The sequence below is a fragment of the Onychostoma macrolepis genome, chromosome 19 (genome assembly GCF_012432095.1).
Source record: "Onychostoma macrolepis isolate SWU-2019 chromosome 19, ASM1243209v1, whole genome shotgun sequence".
NCBI classification, from domain to species: Eukaryota; Metazoa; Chordata; class Actinopteri; order Cypriniformes; family Cyprinidae; genus Onychostoma; species Onychostoma macrolepis.
The window spans coordinates 32,022,845-32,044,457 of NC_081173.1; the positions used below are offsets into that span (position 1 = coordinate 32,022,845).

At 36.2% G+C, this 21,613-nt stretch overlaps 3 protein-coding genes across 7 annotated transcripts in view; 1 reads left to right on the forward strand and 2 right to left on the reverse strand.

Moving 5' to 3' along the window:
• Positions 1-6,992, forward strand: part of sema6d (sema domain, transmembrane domain (TM), and cytoplasmic domain, (semaphorin) 6D) — a 28,317-nt gene extending 21,325 nt beyond the window's left edge. For both annotated transcript variants that reach the window (XM_058753425.1, XM_058753426.1), the window contains exons 15-18: positions 708-785; positions 906-964; positions 1,218-1,271; positions 3,148-6,992. In XM_058753425.1, the coding sequence (XP_058609408.1) occupies positions 708-785; positions 906-964; positions 1,218-1,271; positions 3,148-4,055 (1,099 nt within the window). In that variant the 3' untranslated portion in view covers positions 4,056-6,992. The remainder of the gene's footprint in view (positions 1-707; positions 786-905; positions 965-1,217; positions 1,272-3,147) is intronic.
• A 148-nt stretch (positions 6,993-7,140) lies between these two features.
• Positions 7,141-17,453, reverse strand: dus3l (dihydrouridine synthase 3-like (S. cerevisiae)). Of its 3 annotated transcripts, none has more exons than XM_058753428.1 (15): positions 17,352-17,453; positions 16,385-16,450; positions 16,066-16,297; positions 14,810-15,223; positions 13,927-14,010; positions 13,371-13,412; positions 13,139-13,291; positions 11,957-12,073; positions 11,020-11,085; positions 10,834-10,944; positions 9,532-9,628; positions 9,380-9,455; positions 9,109-9,297; positions 8,257-8,385; positions 7,141-7,572 (listed from the first exon to the last, which is right to left on the reverse strand). In XM_058753428.1, exons 2-15 carry the CDS (start codon positions 16,432-16,434, stop codon positions 7,500-7,502), a joined length of 1,833 nt encoding a protein of 610 aa, XP_058609411.1. In that variant the 5' UTR covers positions 16,435-16,450; positions 17,352-17,453; the 3' UTR covers positions 7,141-7,499. The 3 variants fall into 3 exon arrangements, with proteins under 3 accessions (XP_058609411.1, XP_058609412.1, XP_058609410.1); XM_058753429.1 differs by having other exon boundaries at positions 16,385-16,447; positions 17,352-17,424; XM_058753427.1 differs by having other exon boundaries at positions 16,385-16,484; positions 17,352-17,399.
• A 776-nt stretch (positions 17,454-18,229) lies between these two features.
• Positions 18,230-21,186, reverse strand: LOC131525601 (transcription termination factor 1, mitochondrial). 2 transcript variants are annotated; one of them, XM_058753432.1, is made up of 2 exons: positions 21,079-21,186; positions 18,230-19,745 (listed from the first exon to the last, which is right to left on the reverse strand). In XM_058753432.1, exon 2 carries the CDS (start codon positions 19,731-19,733, stop codon positions 18,630-18,632), a length of 1,104 nt encoding a protein of 367 aa, XP_058609415.1. In that variant the 5' UTR covers positions 19,734-19,745; positions 21,079-21,186; the 3' UTR covers positions 18,230-18,629. The 2 variants fall into 2 exon arrangements, with proteins under 2 accessions (XP_058609415.1, XP_058609414.1); XM_058753431.1 differs by having other exon boundaries at positions 20,988-21,096.
• Between the last annotated feature and the right edge of the window lie 427 nt (positions 21,187-21,613).

Genomic DNA, 21,613 nt, shown 5'->3' on the forward strand with positions numbered 1-21,613 from the left:
TTTAGCAATAAAAAGGTATCTGATTGAAATCATGCAACTTTTACAATTACAACAATTTTTTTTCTGGATTCCATTTTAATGGTTTGGTTAAATTTGTAATAATCAAAAAGCATGTTTAATCAAGTGAGCCTTAACAGTTTAATATTTAAAAAAAAAAAAGAAAGAAGTGCAGTAATAAGGCCTTGTTTATTTTTCAGAAAATCTATGATATCTGTTTTAATTTTTCTGGATTCATTTTTGGTTAAATGAAATTTTAGTTATCACAAACCGTGTCTAATTAATTGATATCATGAAACCTATACAATTTATTATGTGATTAAATACAATTTTGTTATCAAAAACAAGGTCATCAAAAGAAGCCTTAAAACATTAAGAATTTAATTAATCAAATGTGATCAAATGAAAATTTAACAGTTGCTTTTATTTTTATTATTTGTACATTTTAGAGTTGTATATTTTACTGTACAATAGTCTTTGACTTAACTGGTTCATAAGAGTCATTGGTTCATGATTCAGAATAAATGTGTTTTGTTTTGTGTGTGCAATTAACAGAAAGACCTGCTGTCTGTTTATTATCTTTTGTATTATTTCACATAACAGTCTTGTGTCTCATCACATTCACTTGAGACAGCAAACTCGTTACTCAACTAAAACCGTATGTCTTCCGAAGCTCATTGTCTATCATTATTCACTGTATTCCTCCACAGACACTGTCTCCACACGCATGACCCATACTGCATCTGGCTGCGGACGGGACGCTGCGCTGACGTGGCTCCAGGGTTCAAGTAAGAGTAACATCACTTCCTGCAACAATAAATCTGATCCTTTCACATGGAGCCTAAATGAGCCCAAACTAAACTTCCTGTCTGTGTTTTTATGGTGTGTGTGTGTGTGTTCGCAAACAGGGCGGGGTTTGAGCAGGACATTGACGGTGACCAATCACATTCATTTGACACATGCACAGGTAAGTGAGTCGCTGTCATATTACAGCAGCGATGCTTCACTTCTGAGCTAGATGCTGTCATAATATCTTATTTTAATCTCAGATATATTGATCCTGGAAGTATGAGAGAGAATTTTGGCACTGATGTTTGATTAAAGTTTCTCATTTAACACAAGAGGAAGTGATGTCATGAGCTTGATTTCATGCTGCTTTTATCAGTGACTTGATGTAATACTAATGAATACTGATCTCTTCTGTATTTGTATATGTTCAGATGTGATGTCAGCAGCAGGAAGTGATGTGAACTCAGCTGTGGATTCAGCCTCTGGTCAGTGTCACACATTATGATCTGATCGAGGTTTTTTTTTTTTTTTTTTTAAATGGAACAGTTTATTGAACCTTTAGACAAATATTTTAAAAATCTAAAAAATTGCATTTTCTTTATTTTATTATTTTTTTGAGTTTCCCAGTTGCTCCATCTCTCTTTTATGGCTCATATAGTCTGATATAGTGAGAATACAGAGGAAAAACAGCTCAAAATATGAATTTGCTGCAGATGCTGATATTAATATGATGAAATTCTGACGCTTGTAGTGTAAATCAATGAGATCTGTATAACAGTGCAGCAGATACCGAAATAAAATGATCTAAATATCAGTCTTAGTAAGAGGAGATGTAAATGATGAAAAACTGCAACCCAGCATAAGAATTTATCCAAAGGAACCTACCATTTTTATTTATTAGACGGCTACATTAGGATTAGGAACAAAAGAATTGTAATTGACAACTAAATATGAAATGAATGAGAGTAAAGAATAAAGTCAATCTGTCCCTAGGTGCTCAAGTGCACCGAGTGCAAACGCTGCTTTAAACACAAAGGATTAGTTAATAGAAGTTAACTGATAAAGAAAATCTATTTTTGACAGCATTTTTCACAAGTGCCTAAAACTTTTAACAGCACTGCAGGTAGCTTTCTTGAAGGAGACACAGTTCTTCTGGATGTAGTCCGTCTCAGTTTGTTCTGCTTCTTCATGTCATTCATGTCAGACAGACTGATGATGATCAGATCAGGGCACGTATTCACAAAACATCTTCAGGCTAAAAGTAGCTCATAACTCACCAATTTAGGAGAAAATTCTAAAAATAATAGGCGTGTCAGTCCTAAATTTGGACTCCTCAATTTTTGCTCTAAGAGTATTTCACAAAGCTTTTTAGCGCTAGAACTAGCTCCTAAATCTGTGACAGGTTAGGAGCAGTGAAGAGGAGTCCTAAGTCACTAAGACCAACCACAAACTATCCTAAAATAGCTGTTTCCGGCAATCTGCCTCAGAACGTAAACATTTGACGATAATGTGCTGTTAAAAAGGTATCACCTTTGGTTTTGGAGGTTATCCCAACTTCAAATTTTCCTTTTATTATATGCTTGTTTTCATTAACCAGCTGGGAAGAAGTAACAGCTGTTCTTGCGTCCTGTTTGGTTTTCTTTTACGTTTGCATGTCTTACTATCATTACTAACTATTATTCTACTCTGTTGATTAAAAGCCTTTTTTATATGCATATTCACTAATTTTTTACGAGAAGCATACAGGCTGACAATTAGCTGAATTTATACATATATATATTATATTGTTTAATTAGTGACACTTAGCCTGCATTTTAAAATCTTTACTTGAATGTGGCAATTAACATTTTTATTTTTAAACCTTTAACAACATAACGTTGCGCTCTACAATATTTCTATGAATAAATCTCTGACAGACTATCAGCCAATCACTGTGTGCGTAGTTAATAAGCATGCTGACGGTAAACCCCGCCCCCTTCCTCTGAGCTAAAGACTTCTCTCTATTCCTTAGTAAAAGTGTGTCTCAGCAGCTTTGTGAATAGGTTTCAAGAGAAAACTCTTAGCTAAAAACTTTTAATGCTATTTAGGAGGTGAGATAAAATGTTTTGTGAATACTGGCCCAGATCTCTGTGTGGAGCACAAACATCTCACTGGATTATTACAATTAATGGCAAAATGAATGTTTGGAAATGTAAACTGATATTTCCTTCTGACACGCTACAGCTAGAGGATAGAGCTAAAAGATAGAAATAACTGACTTAAAACCATTTTTAGCTGCTGAAAATACTAGTGTTCTGATCATTTTGGCCACCGCTGTAATCCTGAATGAGAATAAAGAATAAAATCGGTCTGTCCCTGCAGGTGTGAAGCAGCTCCCTGACGCGGCGGCTCTCAGCGGTGGCTTTCACTACACTCTTCTGGGCGCGTGTGTGTTGGTGGCGTTCGTATTGGGTGCCGTCGCGTCGGGTTTGCTGGTGTCCTGTTACTGCGGTCAGAGATCCCATCAATCACAGGAGCCCGAGGCGTCGCTTCAGCACGCGCTCTCGCTCAACAGCCTCGCCAAACTCAACCGCCTCATAGACACCAGACCGGACAAGGACCTCCCGTCCTCTCAGATCTACAGCTCCGGGCTGCCCTACTGCCAGCCGCCCGCTAAACCACACGCGACTGAGGAGGAAGAGTTCGCCTCGAACCTGCCCACCCCGGATTCAACGCCAGAACTGCCAATCAAGAACTTAAAGGCTCTAAACAGCCAATGGGAGAGAAGCCACACCCACAGCGCCACCCTGCAGGTGTTTCCCACCAATCAGACGCTTCCCAGCAACCACGACGATGATGCATTTAAACCAGAAATCGCCATTATGACTTCTTCCTTATTCCCGGGCGACTCGGGGTCATTGCACATGCCAACATCGTATTACAGCTGCCTAAAAGAGACGCCAGAAACCTCAACGTTTCAGCAGATTCCGCTACAAATGCTTCCCGAGCGCCAGGTCCTTATAAAAATAGACAACGGAGTCACGACCGTTCGCAATCACAGCTTCAACCAGAAGTCGGCGCACTTGGGAAACATCTACGAGATTCACAGGCCGCTGATCGCGGGCGGCTCGTGTCTGACGCGGCAGCATAGCTACAGCGAGCCTCCGCTCCTCCAGCGGGCGGCCATCATCAGACGCACAGCGTCGCTCAAACCACAGATCCCACCCAAACCTGCAAACATACCCCCCAAAACACTACACCTGCCCTCGCACGCCAAACACAGCTACTGACACCAAAGGTCAGAGGTCAAAGACACGGCAGGTTTGGAATTGAATACTAGCATACTGATTACTGCACTGTACTGTATATAGCAAACACTTTATACTATTATGTTGCATGTTTAATTCAGGATTTGGCGTCCAGTTGACTTTCAAAAAAAGGTTATTTTGCATTTCTAATGCGATTTTGTTTCCCTTGACAAAAATCAAAAAAAAAAAATTACACTTTTTTTCTATTGGCTTCTGAATTATTTCAGAAAATAAGATCTGTGGCCAACAATATTTTTTTAGCATACTGATTACTGCCCAGTATATTGGGTATATAGGACACTTGTGATGCTATTTTGTTTCATGTTTAATTCAGCATTTGACGTCTTTTTTAAGAAATGTTTCGGGAATACTAATTTTACAAAAATGATTTTGCATATTTATTTTGGCATATTCGTTATTCAAAATTCAATTTTCCATTGGCTTTTGGGACAAACATCTTGGGGATTTAAGAAAAGTACGATGATATCCTAAGTTATTTACAAAGATTTTTTTAAGAACTCTTTTCAGTTCAAATTCTTAAGTTTTGTCTTTCAAAAAATCTTAAGGAAAAAGATTAAGAACATACAAAATTCTTCAAACGTTTGGTGTTTTTAACACAATTCTGGTTTCCTCATCAAAATCTTGACAAATAGGATTTTTCTTAAAATAAGCTCTATGACCAGCACACCTTAGCATAATAATTACTGCACGGTATATACTGTATATAGCAAACATGAGCTCATTATGTTGCATGTTTAATTATTCAGCATGTGGCATCCAATTAACTTATTTTGTGATTTTGCATTAACGCAGTTTTGCTTCCATCGAAGAAGTCTTGACAAATAGGACTTTTCCAAAAGTTGGAGGTTATCCTAATTTTAAGGACTTGTGATGATTTTTAAATAACTTTTTAAGGAATACCAACTAATTTCTTGAAAGTCAAACCAAACGCATAGCATTATGGGATACAGTATTCAATATTGATATCTCACAGATACAGATCATTCACATACTGTGTCCAGTAAACATACTGCAGGAGTAGTATGAATAGTATGCTAGTATCTCTTCTGAACACGAGTCAGAAAACTAATGCAGTTGAGTGTGTTTGTGTACCAGTGGCTCAATGCAACAGTAATGTGTGTGTGTGTGTGTTTTCATTGAGAGGAGCGTGAGAAGGAAACGACACGAGCCGGACTGAACTCTCATCACCGGATCACGTTCACCAGTGAATCAGTAAAACCTCCACAGCATCGCATCAGACTGACATTAACACAAAGGTTGAGCTGCTCACGTGTTCAACTGCATTAATGAGATATAATGTGTTTGCATTGATTTGTGCCTTACATGAGAGAGACCTGAGGTCAGAGGTCAGAGGTGATGATGTAGACACTAACTCGTAAGCCATCGAGGTCGTCTGCTGGAGTCGCGTTCCCATTCATCTCAATGGCAGTTGATCGGCTGGAGCAGGACCTTCTGGAGAGCACCGCTTCATGAACAATTTCACAGACAGGTTTCATTGAGTTGTAAATGTCATGTGACCGATCAATCTATGTTAGACATCTCTGCAGAAGACAGAAAAATGCTTTTGAGAGCCTTTGAAAATATTGGTGACTGGTGAAGTATTTACTTTAATTATATATGCACAATTTGCATTTTGCTTGCAAAGACCACATTTCATCAGAAAATATTTTCTAAAGTAATTATTTTGGGGCCTGCAGCAAATATGAGCAACAGGATGTGATGTCATGTTTATTTTAATGAACTACGCATAATGATGAATAATAAATGCTGTGCTCTCACACAGCGGGAATTGCTGAAGGTTTTATTATTTATGCAAAACAACCTAAATGAGACACCGTGTTTTATTTTTAGATAACTATGGAAGTCTGTTTAAAGCAAAAGTAAAAAAAAAGGTAATTTTTATAACAATTTGGACTTTATTTCTCGCAGCTCTTAATTGCTAGGCACATTTCATACACAGTGGTAATTCAAAGTGCTTTACATAAAAGGAAGTGAAATAGTCATTAAAAAAAATAATAATCACAATAAAAACAAGGAATTAAAAAAATAATAAAACAAGAAATTATATAAAAATTGATTTAAAACGGTTAAGAATAGAAAATGATAAAATACAGTGCAATGCTAGAAACAAAATAACAGCATATGCTTTTTTCTTACAATTCTGAGTGGACATCTCGCAATTGTTTTTTTTTTTTACAGGAATAAAAATAAAAAAGGTAATTGAGACATTTTCTCACAATTCTGAGTTTTGTTTCCTCGCAGTTGCGAGTTTGTATCACAATTCTGTTTAATCCTGCCACAGATTAAAAATTAAAAGGGTAATTGCATTTTTTGTGTCTTACAGTTGTTGTTTTCTCGCAAATTGTAAATAGATTTCTCAATTTCAACATTTAAAAAAAAAATTTTCTCATAATTCTGACCTTTTCTCTCGTAATTGCAAGTTGCAAGGAAACGTCTGAATTATATATAAATATACACCTAGAACTGTGAAAAAAAAAAAATCTGAATTGTGATAAAAATCTAAGTTCCTTTTTTCTTAATTTTGTGGCAGAAACAAGCTTTCATACATTTAGATCCTCTGCTCATCAAACAAAATTTTTACTACCTAAAATCACAGGTCAGAGGTCAAAAAAAGTTCAATTTCACATTTGTGTACCTGCAGTCCTTTATTTGTGTTTGTGTGTGTGTGAATGTTAAAGAATGGAAGTGAATGGAACTGCGACACACCCCTCCTCCTCTGACAGTAGCTCCGCCCACCTGAACAACGGAGGCTGTGATTGGTGCAGCCTGAGGGTTTGTATCACAGTTAATTGAGACCACTATATTGAGAGACGACTATGAATTTGTGAGTTTCTCAGGAGATTGTTATTCTGTGTAATCTAAATGAAATCACTGATCATTAATAATAAACTGGCACAGTTAAAACGCTCTTGTTGTGCACTTCTTATATAATGCTAATGTACACGGTGCCATGTCAATGTGTGTTTTCCACTAGAGCACATGATCTCTTCAGGTTTGACGGCTGATTAAATGTGAACTGCAGTCATTAGTGAGTATCTGACTTTATTCTCTCTCATAACATCAACAGTAAACATGTACAGTCGTTTCTACAGGAAGAAGCAAAGTATACAGGTGTAATCCAGCACTGTGTTTAAAGACCATGATTTACAGTTCAAGTTTTATTCCGTTGATAAACTTCTGCTTTCATTATAAAACACTCTGCATTAATATCACCCACACTCGCACACACCTCTCAGACTTCAACATCTTTAATACATTTAAAATGAACTCAACGTGAATATAAACAGCTTCTCTACTTAATAAATCATGAAATCTTCAAACTAGATATAAATGTTTGATTAGCACTTCTGTTCAATAATCCTTGACTTTCACTGCATTAAACGGTCATTTATAAGCATTTGCTTTGTGTTTGGGCAGAAAACTGAAGTTTTTAGGCACGGGACCCAACAGCATCTCACTGCAGAGGAAACGGGAGAAAATATGACGTTAGTGTCTATATAAATATAAATAGACATTTATTATTCTTTCATTAAATATAAAATTATTTTAAAAGCCTCAAACAACATTATTAGAAACACAGTTGAACTCTTGGCCAGAAAAAACTCTAATCTATTTCTAATTTATTTCAGTCTATAAACTATGGAAGCCCGTTTCCGCCAATGAATACAAAATAAAAAACTGTGACTTTTTAATCTCACAATTCTGACTTTTTTCACGCAATTACAAGTTTACGTCTCAGAATTGAGGGATATAAACTAGTCCAGTTCTAAGGAGAATAAAAAAGACTGATATGTTCTCAGAATTGCGAGTTTATATCATGCAATTCTGAGGGAAAAAAAAGTCAGAATTGTGAGAAAAAGTGGCAATTACCTTTTTTTTTTTTTTTTTTTGGGGGGGGGGGCAGAAATGGGCTTCCATAATAAACTTATAAGCAAAAACATAATATGAAACCAAAAATGTATTAACATGTATTAAATTCAATAACTGTGCAACAGAAAACACCTCACTGTAACCGAAAACGAGTCGGCCGAAGCCACAGCCTGCTATTATTAATGCTACCGATTGGATCCGTTTGCTCAATGTTTGAAGCAACAGGTCCTGGATATGGATCTGCTTTTGGTCATAAAGACCGTAAACTGACCTGATTTGGATCCAGTCGCCCACGTGTTGACTGGCCATCAGAGACTCCATGTAATCTCGGCCCATGTAGAACGGCGGACGCTCGTTGATCTTCTGCGGGACGCGCTCTAACAAACCCACCGGAATATACCTGAACACAGTTAGAAATTACAGAGCACACTTAATGTACAGCACAAATCATGTAAATGGTTACAGTTTCTTAAGCCTTAAAGGAATATGACGTACACTGGTAACATTTTACAATAAGATCCCATTAGTTAATGTTATTAGTGCATTAACTAACAATGAGCATTATATGTTAAAGTACTTATTAATCACTGTTAACATTAGTTCATACAAATACCACTATTAGCTCAGGTCCATTAAATAATAACAGGCACAACATTTGGTTTTAATGTATAAGTACATGTTAACATTAAGATTAATATATGCTTTAGAAGTATTTTTTTATTGTTAGATCACATTAATGTTAAAAAAATCTAGTTAAATTCATCAACTTGCGCTCATGTTGTTTCCAACTCTTTACGACCTTCAATTCCCACAAAAAATATGCAGAAACATGAACAAGATTTGAGAGCCATATTTTTTTAATTGCAAGATATAAAAAGTCAGAAACGTGAGATATAAACTTAAAATTGTGAGAAAAAATTCAGAATTGCGACACTCAAAATTGTGAGAAAATGTCAGAATAGGGAAATGAGCTTTAATATTTATCGGATGCTTTTATGCAAAACATGTTACAAACGAGTCCTTATTACAGAAAAAGATGGATGTTCATCAAAAGAAGAAAGTCACACGTTTGGAATGACATGTGGGCGAGTAAATGATCCATTTCTGTGTGAACTATAATCACCTGCACAGGAAGGAGAGCCACTCCAACAGGAAGGTGCGTGTTTTCTCGACGCCCTGTGTGTCGGAGCCCCAGTGCTCGAGGCCGTAGTTGGTGAAATCACGCAGGATGTCCAGACGCTCTCCGGAGGAAATGTCCCAGTGTCTGTTCTCCTTAATCTCAGTGAAGAGCCACGGCTTGATCAGCGCACCCCTGCAAACAGGAAGTAGTTCATTCAGAACGACACAGATGATGATGATGATGATGCAGTCTAAGCAGCCGCTGCCACACTGACCTGGCCACCATGATCCCAGACACTCCAGTCTCTCTGGCCTTCATGGCGTCTTCGTACGACATGATATCTCCGTTACCTGCAGAGAACACAGCAGTACAGTCACACGTTTGCACTGGAATATCTGCATCTTCTGCCTGTGTCAGTCTCTTTACCGAACAACGGTACAGGAGCGGCGAGCTTTGAGCAGGTGTCGATATATTCCCAGTCAGCCGACTTCGTGTAACGCTGTTCACGTGATCTGCCGTGCATCTGCGGAGAAACAAACCCATACGATGAAGGTGAGTGAGGACAGAGGGTTTCTGCAAGTCTTAATTTGCATGTTCACTAATTAAGGCTTTAAAAGGTCTCAAATCGGAGCACAAAGTCTTAAATTCATGGCATTAAACATTGCAAAAAATTAATAGCTTCCTCAGTATTTTTGTCCTGTTTTCCAGAATAATTATGAGAAAAAAAATCTTAATTGTGAGACATTAACTTACAAGTGTGATGGAAAAAAAGCCAGAACTGCGAGATATAAACTCAGAATTGCAAGAAAAAGCCAGAATTAAAAGATTTAAAAAAAGGGAATCGCGACATATAAAAGTTAAAATTGAGCGACTTAAAAGTGCAAGATAAAAAAAATTGGCATTGTGAGAGATAAAGTCAGAATTGTGTGAAAAAAGCTGGGAATTGTAACAAGTTACAATTGAGAGAAAAAGTCAGAATTGCCAGATAGAAAATGGGAATTATGACATATAAAGTCAGAATTGCAAAAAAAAAAAAAAAAGGGAATTGCGTGACAAACAGAATTGCGAGAGAAAAAAGGGAATTGCGTGACAAACTCAGAATTGCGAGCAAAAAAAAGGGAATTGCGTGACAAACTCAGAATTGCGAGGGAAAAAAAGGGAATTGCGTGACAACCTCAGAATTGCGAGAAAAAAAGGGAATTGCGTGACAAACTCAATTGCGAGTAAAAAAAGGGAATTGCGTGACAAACTCAATTGCGAGATATTAAGTCAGAATTGCGAGAAAAACATGGGAATTGCATGACAAAGTCAGAATTGTGATTGAAAAAAAAAAAGAAAAGACTTGTGTACTTGTGCTTGTCAAGTAAATGCATCTTGACTTAAAAATCTAGACATTTGCACTGGAAAACGAGACAAAAATACTGAGTAAAAGCATCAGTTTTTACATTCACGTTCATTAATTTGGCAGACGCTTTCATTTTTTTGCAGTTCAATAAAAGTTATTTCAGTATTTCATCGTAAAATGAATTACAGTATTTGAAACGTTCAAACTTTGAAGCTTGCTAAAAGACATTTACATTTAGAGACTAAAATGACGTATTGTGTTCCCTTCAAATCTTCTTTAAGACCAAGTAAACCTATCTTCATAAAACCTGCAGAAACCCAGTGTCATGTTTGCACGAGCTGTGCTTTTTGAACTGACTGATCTCTTTCTGAGGTTCATCGTACCGTAATGAGCGAGACGCCCCACTTCTTCATCTCTGGGATCAGCTTGTGTGCGATGTTGCAGTTCTGCTGGACTCCGGTACGGATCTTAACCGTCAGAGGAACGTCCAGCACCTGCGAATACGACACGACAGCACCGTGAGTGACACTTCACACCGACACACGCTTTAACAGCGACGATTCACTTACAGAGTTCATTCCCCTCACGATTTGTTCAAATTTGCTGGTTCGTGTCATGAGGCCACATCCTCCACCCTAAAGACACAGAAATCCATTAATCACTGCTTAAAAACTAATTAAAAAAATTGGTAAATCAATCAATCACTGCTTAAATAGTAATAAAAAACAGTTCTCAAAAATATGGGTAAAATTGACCTCTAAAATCAACATTGAAGCGTGATGTAAAAACATAAAACCTCTACTGTAGCTCGTCTGAGACTAAAAATAGATAAAATACCAGAACACTTTTCTTAGTGTTGGGTATCGTTTGGGTTTTTTATGATACTGGTGCCAAATTGATAGTTTTAAAATGCCTAAACCAATACTTTAATTAAAAAAAAGGCTTTTTTGTTGAAGGAAAAAAAAACAAAAAAAAAACATGGATTATCATATTTCTACTTCAAATTTCTTTTGAGAGAAGTATTATTTCTCTTATTTTTAACCAAATAGGATGCATTGGCCACTATTGAGGGCTATAAACACATTTAATGTCTGTTTCATTCATACTGGACACCAGAGGGCGCCCTCGTGCAGAAACGCCACATATGCGTCACAGAAGTAATAGATTTCATGACGTTCCAGGAAATCCCTAATATGGATAAAGGCATCCAGCTATTGCTGTAACTGAGCAAAACAAAGAGAGAAATGTTTTGAATGATGAAACATAATGACAATAAACACTCAACTGTGAAAATATAGCTGTGGTTTATCAGTGTTCTTCAAGCCATCTCTGGTATTTTCATAATAATTAAGTATATTGATATGAAATCTGCGTTCTGATTCGGTCCGGTTCGGTACTCAACCCTAACGTTTCTACAGGAAACACAACTCACTGTCTTTTTTCAAGCCCTAAAGGAATATCAAATAGCAGCTAAATGGCCTCGCAGCCTGGTTTTCTGTAAATGACCTTCTTGTAAACGAGGTCGATGGGGCACCCGGAGTTTATATCCACAAAATCCACATCGATGTTCTGATTGAGCAGCTCTGCACACCGGGTCATGGTGTCTGGAAAACAGCCTTCCAACTGCAACACAACCACACGGGAATTCATAAATACTCATTTATCACGAGTAAAAAGCATCTGTAAGATGACATTTCATGTAGTGCATGTGCTTTATTCAGCATTATTATTATTATTCTACAGGAACATAAGTTTAATTAATAGTGATAAAGTATCAACACATGGACCAAGTTTGGCGTTAGGAGCCTAGAAACCAGGGCTGATCAATAAATCTAAATAAAATCGCAATATGGCTTAGTGTGATTATCAAATCAATAATCAACAATCAATTAATCAATTGCATTTTGAACTTTCCTGTAATGAGAATAAATCAATCGCATCAAGGACGGAAAAAAAGAAAGAAAGAAAATATAAAATAGAATAGAATAAATTTTTAAAAAGTATTAATATCAAATCTGGTTGATTTGCATTGTAGGATACAAATCAATGCATCGAGGAGTAATAATAAAACATAAATAAATAAAATCACATCTAGTTGATCTGCACTGGGGATGCAAAATAATAAATGCAGTGAGGAGTAAATAATATTAATAATAAACTAATTGTATTTAATAAATATAAAAAAATTAATAAAGTAAATTATTTGAAAAATAAATAAATATTGTTTTATTTCACAGAGAAATACTACAATAGTAATACTACTTGTGTTTTTATTTAGTAATAATAATAATAATTATTAGTAATTATTATTATTAGTAGTAATTATTATTATTATTAATAGTAATTATTAATCATCATTTTTATATAGCCATATTGATATCATAACAAAATTTTGGCCGAATTGTGCCTTCCTACAAATAAACACATTAAACTTGAGACTTGTTTTGAAAATACTATTTTAAATCACAATTTTTAATCAGAAAAATCTTTTTTTTTTCTCCTTAAACCTTGCAGCCCTATTAGAAACTATAATTTCTTGCTCTAATGATGCGAACAGCTCATATTTACAGTCATTCCAGCATGAACTAGAATACACAAAATATCTTTTCATCTGAACTCTCATCAAAGCAGTCAAAGATTCCCTGCGTTACAGAATCAGTCTGTGTCAGCGTGTGTAGCGGCTCGAACCTGAACGCCGAACAGATCTTCAGAGGTGTGTCTCTTGAGCAGAGCCCATTCAGACGACTGACCCTGCAGCAGATTGGTGACCATGGCCATCTCTCCACACGTGATATCAGCTCCGAACCGCTTGCACACGCGCCGGAACGGCAGATTCCCACACTGCACGACACACACCGGATCAGCTGCGCAAACACGGTTCTTACTGACCGTAAACATAAGAGTAACGGTGAGAGTTTACCGTAGTGAGAGGAGCCAGATACAGTTTGTCTCTGAAATCCACCTGAGAGTAAACAATCAAAGACATTTCAGAATGAAACGCTAGTGACCTGAAACATGTTGTACAGTAATGCATGGAGGAGGACGGGATGCAAATCAATAATGCATCAAGGAGTAATTAATACATTTGTGATATCACATCTGGTGGCTTTGCATTGTGCGATACAAATCAATAATGCACGTGTAAATAAATAAAAACTTGTGCTATTATATCCAGCTGATTTGCACATTGCATTTAGGAGTACTAAATAAATAAACAAACTGAAATTATGATATCGCTTCCAGTTGATTTCAATAATGCATTGATGAGTAAAAGATCAAATTGAATAAAATAAATATTTGTGATATATCCAGTTGATTTGCATTGCAGGATGCAAAACAATAATGCACTGAGCAGTTAAAATATAAAAAAAAAAAAAATCACAAATCAGCAGTGCATCGAGGAATAAAAAAAATGAATAAAATTAAATAAGAAATGAATTAAATAAGTTATTAGTGGTATCTTATTTCAGACACACTTGTTTCTTTTCACATGGTCGCAGCTTGATGATGTCAGCGTCTGTAATCGGCCCCACCGTCTTCACAGCAGGATCCGCACCGTCCTGCAATTCAGATCATATTTATAATATTTCATAGTCTTCGATGTCCGTTCTGAGAAAAAAACAATTTAACTCAAACAATTACCAAGCAATGCATTTTGTTCATTCTGACGGTTAAAAAGGTCAAATTAGCAATTAAAGAAAAACACGTAATCAAAACATGATCAGATCAAAGTGTCTGAATAATTTCTGACCCCAAATTTGACCGGTAGCCCACCGTATGAAGAATTTTTGGGTGTAATGTGTCACTTTATTTTGCTCTCCTCACTTACATAAATGAACTATAGTTGCACCCATTAGTAGAAAAATATCAAAAATTATATCTGGTGTCTGAATTATTTTGGTTTGACTGTATGTAATTAAGAATAGAGTCACTTTAGATTTGATGTTGAGTAATATGTGACCCTGCAGCACAAAAGCAGTCATAAGCAGCTCAGCTATATTTGTAGCAATAGCCAACAATACACTGTATGGCTCAAAATTATACATTTTTCTTTTATGCCAAAAATCATTAGGATATTAAGATCATGTTCCATGAAGATATTAAGTAAATCTCCTACCGTAAATATATCAAAACTTCATTTTTGATTAGTATTATGCATTGCTAAGAATTCATTTGAACAACTTTAAAGGTGATTTTCTCAATATTTAGATTTTTTTGCACCCTCAGATTCCAGATTTTCAAATATTGTCCGATCCTAACAATCATCTTTCAGATGATGCATAAATCTCAATTTCAGAAAACTGCCCCTTCTGACTGGTTGTGTGCTCCAGGGTCACGTGTGTTAATCAGTGTAAGTACCTTTGTCTCTGGTCCGTTAGCAGCGTCTCCCGCTCCGCTCCGGCTCTCGGCGTGACTCTCGTCTGCGCTCTTGAGCTCGGCTTTCTTCCCGCGGCTGACGGTCTTCAGATACGCCTCGGTTCCGGGGAATCTCTCCTGCTTCTTCCGCAGGCGTCTCTGCAGCTCTTTGTCCAGCAGGTTTCTGACGGTGTGTTGTCCGGCCCAGCGTCTGCACAGATCCTCGTCCGTCAGGTTCTTCAGCTCCGGACTCGTGTGCGCTTTAGCAAACCTGCAGGTGACGCCGTACTGACATCGGCCGAAGCTGCTGAACAGATAGCACTGATCGCCCAGATCCGCCGCTTTAGTGGACATGTACTCGCTCACGTCGTGGAGGAAGCGGCACTTATCACCGTAGAAGCACTTCGAGTCTCGCTCCTGGAAGAGACGCAGATCACACACACACACACACACACACACACACGCGGTGAGACGCTTCTGATGAAAGCCATCATCACGAGGACTGGGTTTTTATTGCAGTTATTTTACTGTTTTAATCAGCAAACAAAACCAAACGAACAAAGACCAGCACTAAAAACAACAGAAGGAGAAATACATGGAGAATAGAAGAATAAGAGAAAAACACTTTATAATAAGGTCTAGTTAGTTAACACACAAACACACACACATATATATATAAAAATGAATAAATTTTTGTAATAATTAAATGAACATCAATAATACATCTAAAGTACAGAACCATGAGCAAAAAAATTTAATTTTCCAAATATACTGTGTAAATAAAAAAAATAGATAATAATAAATAACTTTAACAGTAAATAAATGTAACTTAATAGAAACTAAATATTTTCCAAAGAATATTTAGATATATCAGTAAATAAAAACAGATCGAAATAAATAACTACAACAATAAATGAAAAGTAATAGAAATTAAATATTTTCCAAAAATAATTAACATATAATGCATAACTTAATGAATAAATAAAAATATGATGAAAATAAAAACTACTCTAAAACTAAAAAAATTAACTTAAGAAACTAAATAAAAATTAAAACAAAATTACATTAAAATAAATAAAAACAGATAAGCAGTACAGTACTATGAGTAGAAAAAGTAAATATAACTTGTTTTAAATATAAGAAATATTTTGAGTAATATTTATACATACTGTAAAACTATATTTATATATATATATATATATGCATGCAATATGTGAATATATCAAAGCACCAATATTATGAAGATATGATGTGCGCACCTGAACGATCGAGGGACAGAGCCGTTTGTCTTCATAGCTCTGAGGCTTCTTGTGAGGTCTGGATTTATTCTGTCCTCTCATCTTCTTCTTGTCTCCATCGCTGTCCAGCCGGACTCTCTTCTGCTCTGGTTCTGCTGCCGGTTCCTCCGAGTCTCCGTCCGGTTCATCTCTGCTCTGACGCGGCCGACCCGACGCAAGAAACTCATGGAACTTCTCTTTAGTGGTGAGGAACCTGGTGAAGCACAGATATACATCAGCCACCACGCTCAGCAAAGCTGCTCATTATCATCATAATCAGAATACAAATACATAAACATACTGCTCTTTAATAGCAGCAGTGCCTCTCTCCAGCTCCGCAGCCGACTCCATCCTCAACACAACCCTGCTGGAGAAGCCACAGAAACAGTGTGCTTGTGTTGCTAAAAACAGGATGTGACATAACATCATAACCATGAGATAATTAACATATAAACACCAGTATTTACATATTAACAACTCAATTCAGTTCTGAGTTTATACCCATTCCACATCTTATGAAAACTCTAAAGTTTACAGAAAAACACTGCGAAAAAATATTTTAAAAATGCAATTAAATGTAAAACAAAAAATAAATAAAATTAAGATAAATGAATAAATTTTGATTCAATGAATAATGTGTTTAAAATGAATGAACAATAATTTGATCTATTAAAATATTTAAAATAAATTAAAATTTTAATAAAATAAATTAATGAATGAAAACTTGATTGGAATAAATAAAAACAGATTAACAGTTATAAATAGAAATAGAAAAGTAATAAATTAATACATTTATTTATAAATAAATAAATATAAATAGATTAAAATAAATGAGAACATAAATCTACATCTAACTGTACAATACTATAATGTGTAGGAAAATGTAAATGTAACTTAATAAAAAAACGAAATATTTCCCAATTAATATTTAGGCAAATACTGAGAAAAATAATATTATTAATAAAAGGGGTTTTTATATTATGGGGTTCCTCACACGAGGATCATATTTTAGCACCTTAAAAAAATAAATTTAAACAAGTGTCATAATACATTATTTACAATTATTTAAAAAAAAAAAACCTTGTAAGTCACTAACATTATAATTGGCCTTCAAATGATGAATCTGGACTGATAACGAGCGGAATGATTTAACAGAGATCCGCGATCAAACGCGTTAAAGTGTGAGGACCGTGCACGTGTCTAGCGAAACACCGAGCATACGATCACTTCTGATTCATATCTGATCATATTTATTGATCATCACTCACCTGCCACAGAAGTTTCTCTGCACATGCGATCCGCAGCCGCGCGACGCTCTAATGTGTCCGACCGGAAACACGAGCTCACGCGGCGCACTTCCGCTCGAAGCTCTCTGGTGACGCCTGCTGGTCAACACCGCGTAACTGCAACAAAACATGCGTAAAAACAGCTTTTATAAAGCCTTTGATCATGTTTTAATAAAAGTATATAATATTTTTTAAATGCAATTAACAAATCTTCAAATACAATTAAATATGGAGTGTATGTATGAATTAGTTTTATGGAGGCCTTGTAAATAAGAGACTATTGTCTCATTAAATTTGTTTATAAATGTATAAAACTTTTTGTTTTTGTTTTTTTAATGAAAAAGGAACCGTTTTCTTATTTATTTATTTATATATATATATATATATATATATATATATATATATATATCAAATTAATTAAATGAATGGACAAAGATACCCTGATTGCATACATATGCAATACTAAAATTCACATTTTTCAATTAAATTTTCTCTCAAATTGTTATGCTGATCATCCAATCTGTAAGTGTCTTCATTCTCTGATTCTGCGTATGGATTCCCAGTTTCCATTCCAATGTGGTTAAAGAAAATCAAACATTTAGATATCAAACATATTTATTCTGCGTCTCTTTTTGCAAAACATTTAATTGCTGCTGAATACCACTGACTCCATTAAGAGCTGTTTGTGTGCAAAACAGACTCTTCTTTTTAATGGATGTTGTGTTTCTCTCTCAATTCTGAAGAAAAAATATCACACAACTAAACAGAATCTCGTGATGATTCAACGACTCATTTTTTGAATAGTTGTTGTCCTCAAATACATTTTTAGCCTCTTTTCGGCACCTAAAAAAACAACAAGCTACAAAATATAGTTGTTTTAATGTCCTCGAAACATTGTTTTCTAGTGCATTTCAGCTCATTTATTGCATTTGTTTATAAATAGCTCATTTCTCACAACAATTTGGACCAAAATAAACATTTAAAGAAAATGAATCACAGCAATGCGGGTCAGAAAAGTAATCAAAAGTAATACTTTAGTCACACAACTTATTATGAATGAATTACTTGTTACATAGGCTAACATGTAATCTGTAAGCTATTACACGTCTAAAATAACCTTCCCAACACTGATGCATGAAATACAATGAACACATGCTACAAAATATAGTTGTTGTTTTTTTATCTAGTGCATTTCAGCTCATTCATTGCATTTGTTGCAAAATGAATGGTTTTAAATAAAAGTGATGAGAAGTGACTTCATCAGACCTCCGCCAAGCTCAGTCGCTGTAGTTTAGCGAGGAAGCGTTTCTTGCTCGTGTCTAACACAGCGATGCCGCTCTTCTGGAAGTCGTAGCCCAGTGCGTTGAGCTCGTTCAGACGCTGCCGGATGCATGCGACGCTGAAATCCAGGACTTTGGGTTTGCACACGATCTGCTGCGCGAGGATCCCGCCGTCCATCAGACAGTCCAGCTTCTCGTTCAGCCGCTCGGACGAGATGAACAGCACCAGAGAATAGTTCAAGATCATCCTCTTCAAGTCGGCCTCGTCGCAGCCCAGCGTGTCCAGCTTCGTCCGAAGGTTCTGGAAGTTCCTCTTCAGGCTCTCGTGAGAGACGTCGAGGATCTGCGCTCCGTGGGACTGGAACAAACCCAGCGCTTCGGCGTTACTCAAACTCAACGACCTGCAGAGGAAGTCCACATTAGCTCTGATCCGGTTCGTGCTGCGGATGAAGACGTACAGGTTTCTGGAGATGACGGCTCGAGCGAAACGCTCCGGTTCGTTCCCGTCGAAACTAACGCAGATGCTCTTCAAGAACTCAACCATGTTTCTGTTGAGCTCCACGCTGTTGGAGAAGGTCCGTGGCGCGGTGGTCAGCAACCGGTGGAGATCTTTCCCCGTGATTCTCAGCGTCCTCAAGAAACTGATGTTCTCCTCCAGGTTCTTATTGTCGCTGGAGCGGAAGAACGACTCGGGCGATCGCGAGAGGATCCCCACCACCTCGGCGTCGCTCTTGAAGATGTCCCTCCAGAGCCTCCAGCGCTCCTCCAGGTGTTCGCAGGAGCGTGTGATGGAGCGAGGGAAGCGTGAGATGATGCTGGCGATCGTCTCTGGATCCGCTCCTTTGCTCTTCAGGAAGAGAGCCAGGCCTTGTTCGTTGGTCAGCAGCTTCCTCAAGACGCCCGGCTGACGCCTGCGGGCCGAGGGGAGGTCCACTCCCAGGATGGACAGGTTCTCCAGGAGAGACTCATTCTCCAGAGGAGGCTCCTGATTGGTCGGTTCGGAGCTGCAGGACCGGGACTTCACAGGAAGTGATGCTCGTCCCCCGGCGAGCCGCAGGAAGTGCAGGACCTGCCTCTGGAACATCGCTCAGCGCATCTGCGTCAAAAGAGAAGACATCACTGTTGAAGAACTCATGCAAGTTTGTTTATTTGTCATTTGCACATAGATTAGGGCTGCGCTGTATTAAAAAAACAATTCTGTAAAACGTACGGTAAAAAAACAGCAGTTGTGGTTGCCAGAATTTTACTGTAAAAAATACGGTAGCAATATTTTAGGTTTTACGGATTTTACTTCAATTTAAGTCATTTCATTAATTGATATAATGTTAATATATTGAAGTACAAAAAAGGAATTGATAGGAGGAATTGAAATTTTAATTTTACAACAAGCATCCAATTCCTGAGCATTTTATATATATATATATATATATATATATATAGTTTATAGTTGTTATTAATTTTATGTTGGTTTTAGTCATTTTAGTAAATGAAAATGAGAAATGTTGCATTGGAAGCTATAGCTGAACTAAAATAAGCTTTTTATATTTTATTTTGAATTACAAAAATATATATTTATTCTTTAATTTTTTTTTTTACTTTTATATGTTTTATAACTATAACAATCATGTGTGAAACTCTGATTCAGTGTTATTTCAGTATAATTGGTATACGATTATAGTTTTTGTTAATATTCTGAATTAGATCTTATTTTTATATTCTGTTTTCGTTGTAATTTAAGTAATGTTGTTTTTTTGGTCATTCATTTTGTTTTTTAATTATTACGTTTATAGTTTAAATACAATAAAAGTAACAAGTGTAAATTAAAGAAAAGATTAAACGAGTTAAAATACAATTAGCATAAATTAGTTACATGAAACTAAGATAAATTGATTTTTTCAATTTAAAAAGTGAATTGATCATCTATTATTAAAATGATTTATTATCAAGTCTGGTTTAAAATGATAATGTTCTATATAAATAAATGTGATTCTTAAAGTAAAATGTGACTTATTTTGATTTTGGGGTGAAATATATCACAAACATGTTTTTGTGGTATTCACTCACATATATATATATATATATATAGGCTTATTTTGATAATTACATATATCAAATCTTCATAGATCAGAGCATTCATGTGTCGTCTGTGCATTAGCTGACAGCAACAATACATTCATATATCAACAACATTAAACTGGATTTAAAACATCTAGAACTGTTTACAAAGCGATTTTAGAAATGAATCGATCTCAATGAAAAGACTGCACAACAACAAAACATTATGAGGACCTAAATTGATTAGAAAAGAAAACACACGGATCTACTTATTTATACATACAAGACTTTAAACATGATCCGTAAACACTGTTGACTGTCAGCGTGTCTTCTTTACAGGAAGTACAGTAAACATCAGATTCATTCTGACCTACCAGCTCTGAACACGTGCGCCGCTCAGTGACTCGGGTGTCCTCGGGTGTGCTCGGCTGTGCTCGGGTGAGAACAGCGCCGCCTGCCGCTCTGGAGGAGCGAGCGAGCGCGCTTCAGGTCTCTCAGTCAACGTTACACATTACAATAATAACTCTCATTATTATTGTTGCCTTATTAACACATCAATAATGCGCTACATCAAGAAATACACCTTGAAATAAGAATAAATAGGATATTTAAGAATGTCTATAGAAATGATGTTTACAAACTTCCCGCCACAGTCTGATAATCGCAACATTTTATCTCGCAATTCTGACTTTTGCCTAAATATGTTTATTTCTTATAATTTTTTTTTTTTTTTTTTTTACATATTTTAATATTTTTGCATAAATGCATGGAGTTGTGTACTGTATGTTTATTAAAACTATAGTGGAGTTGATAAACCTGTATTTGTTTGATGCTTTATTTGATGAATTTTGTGATTGCTGGATGATATATTATCCAATTGTTTTCATTGGTTGTTTATAAGTTTGACGT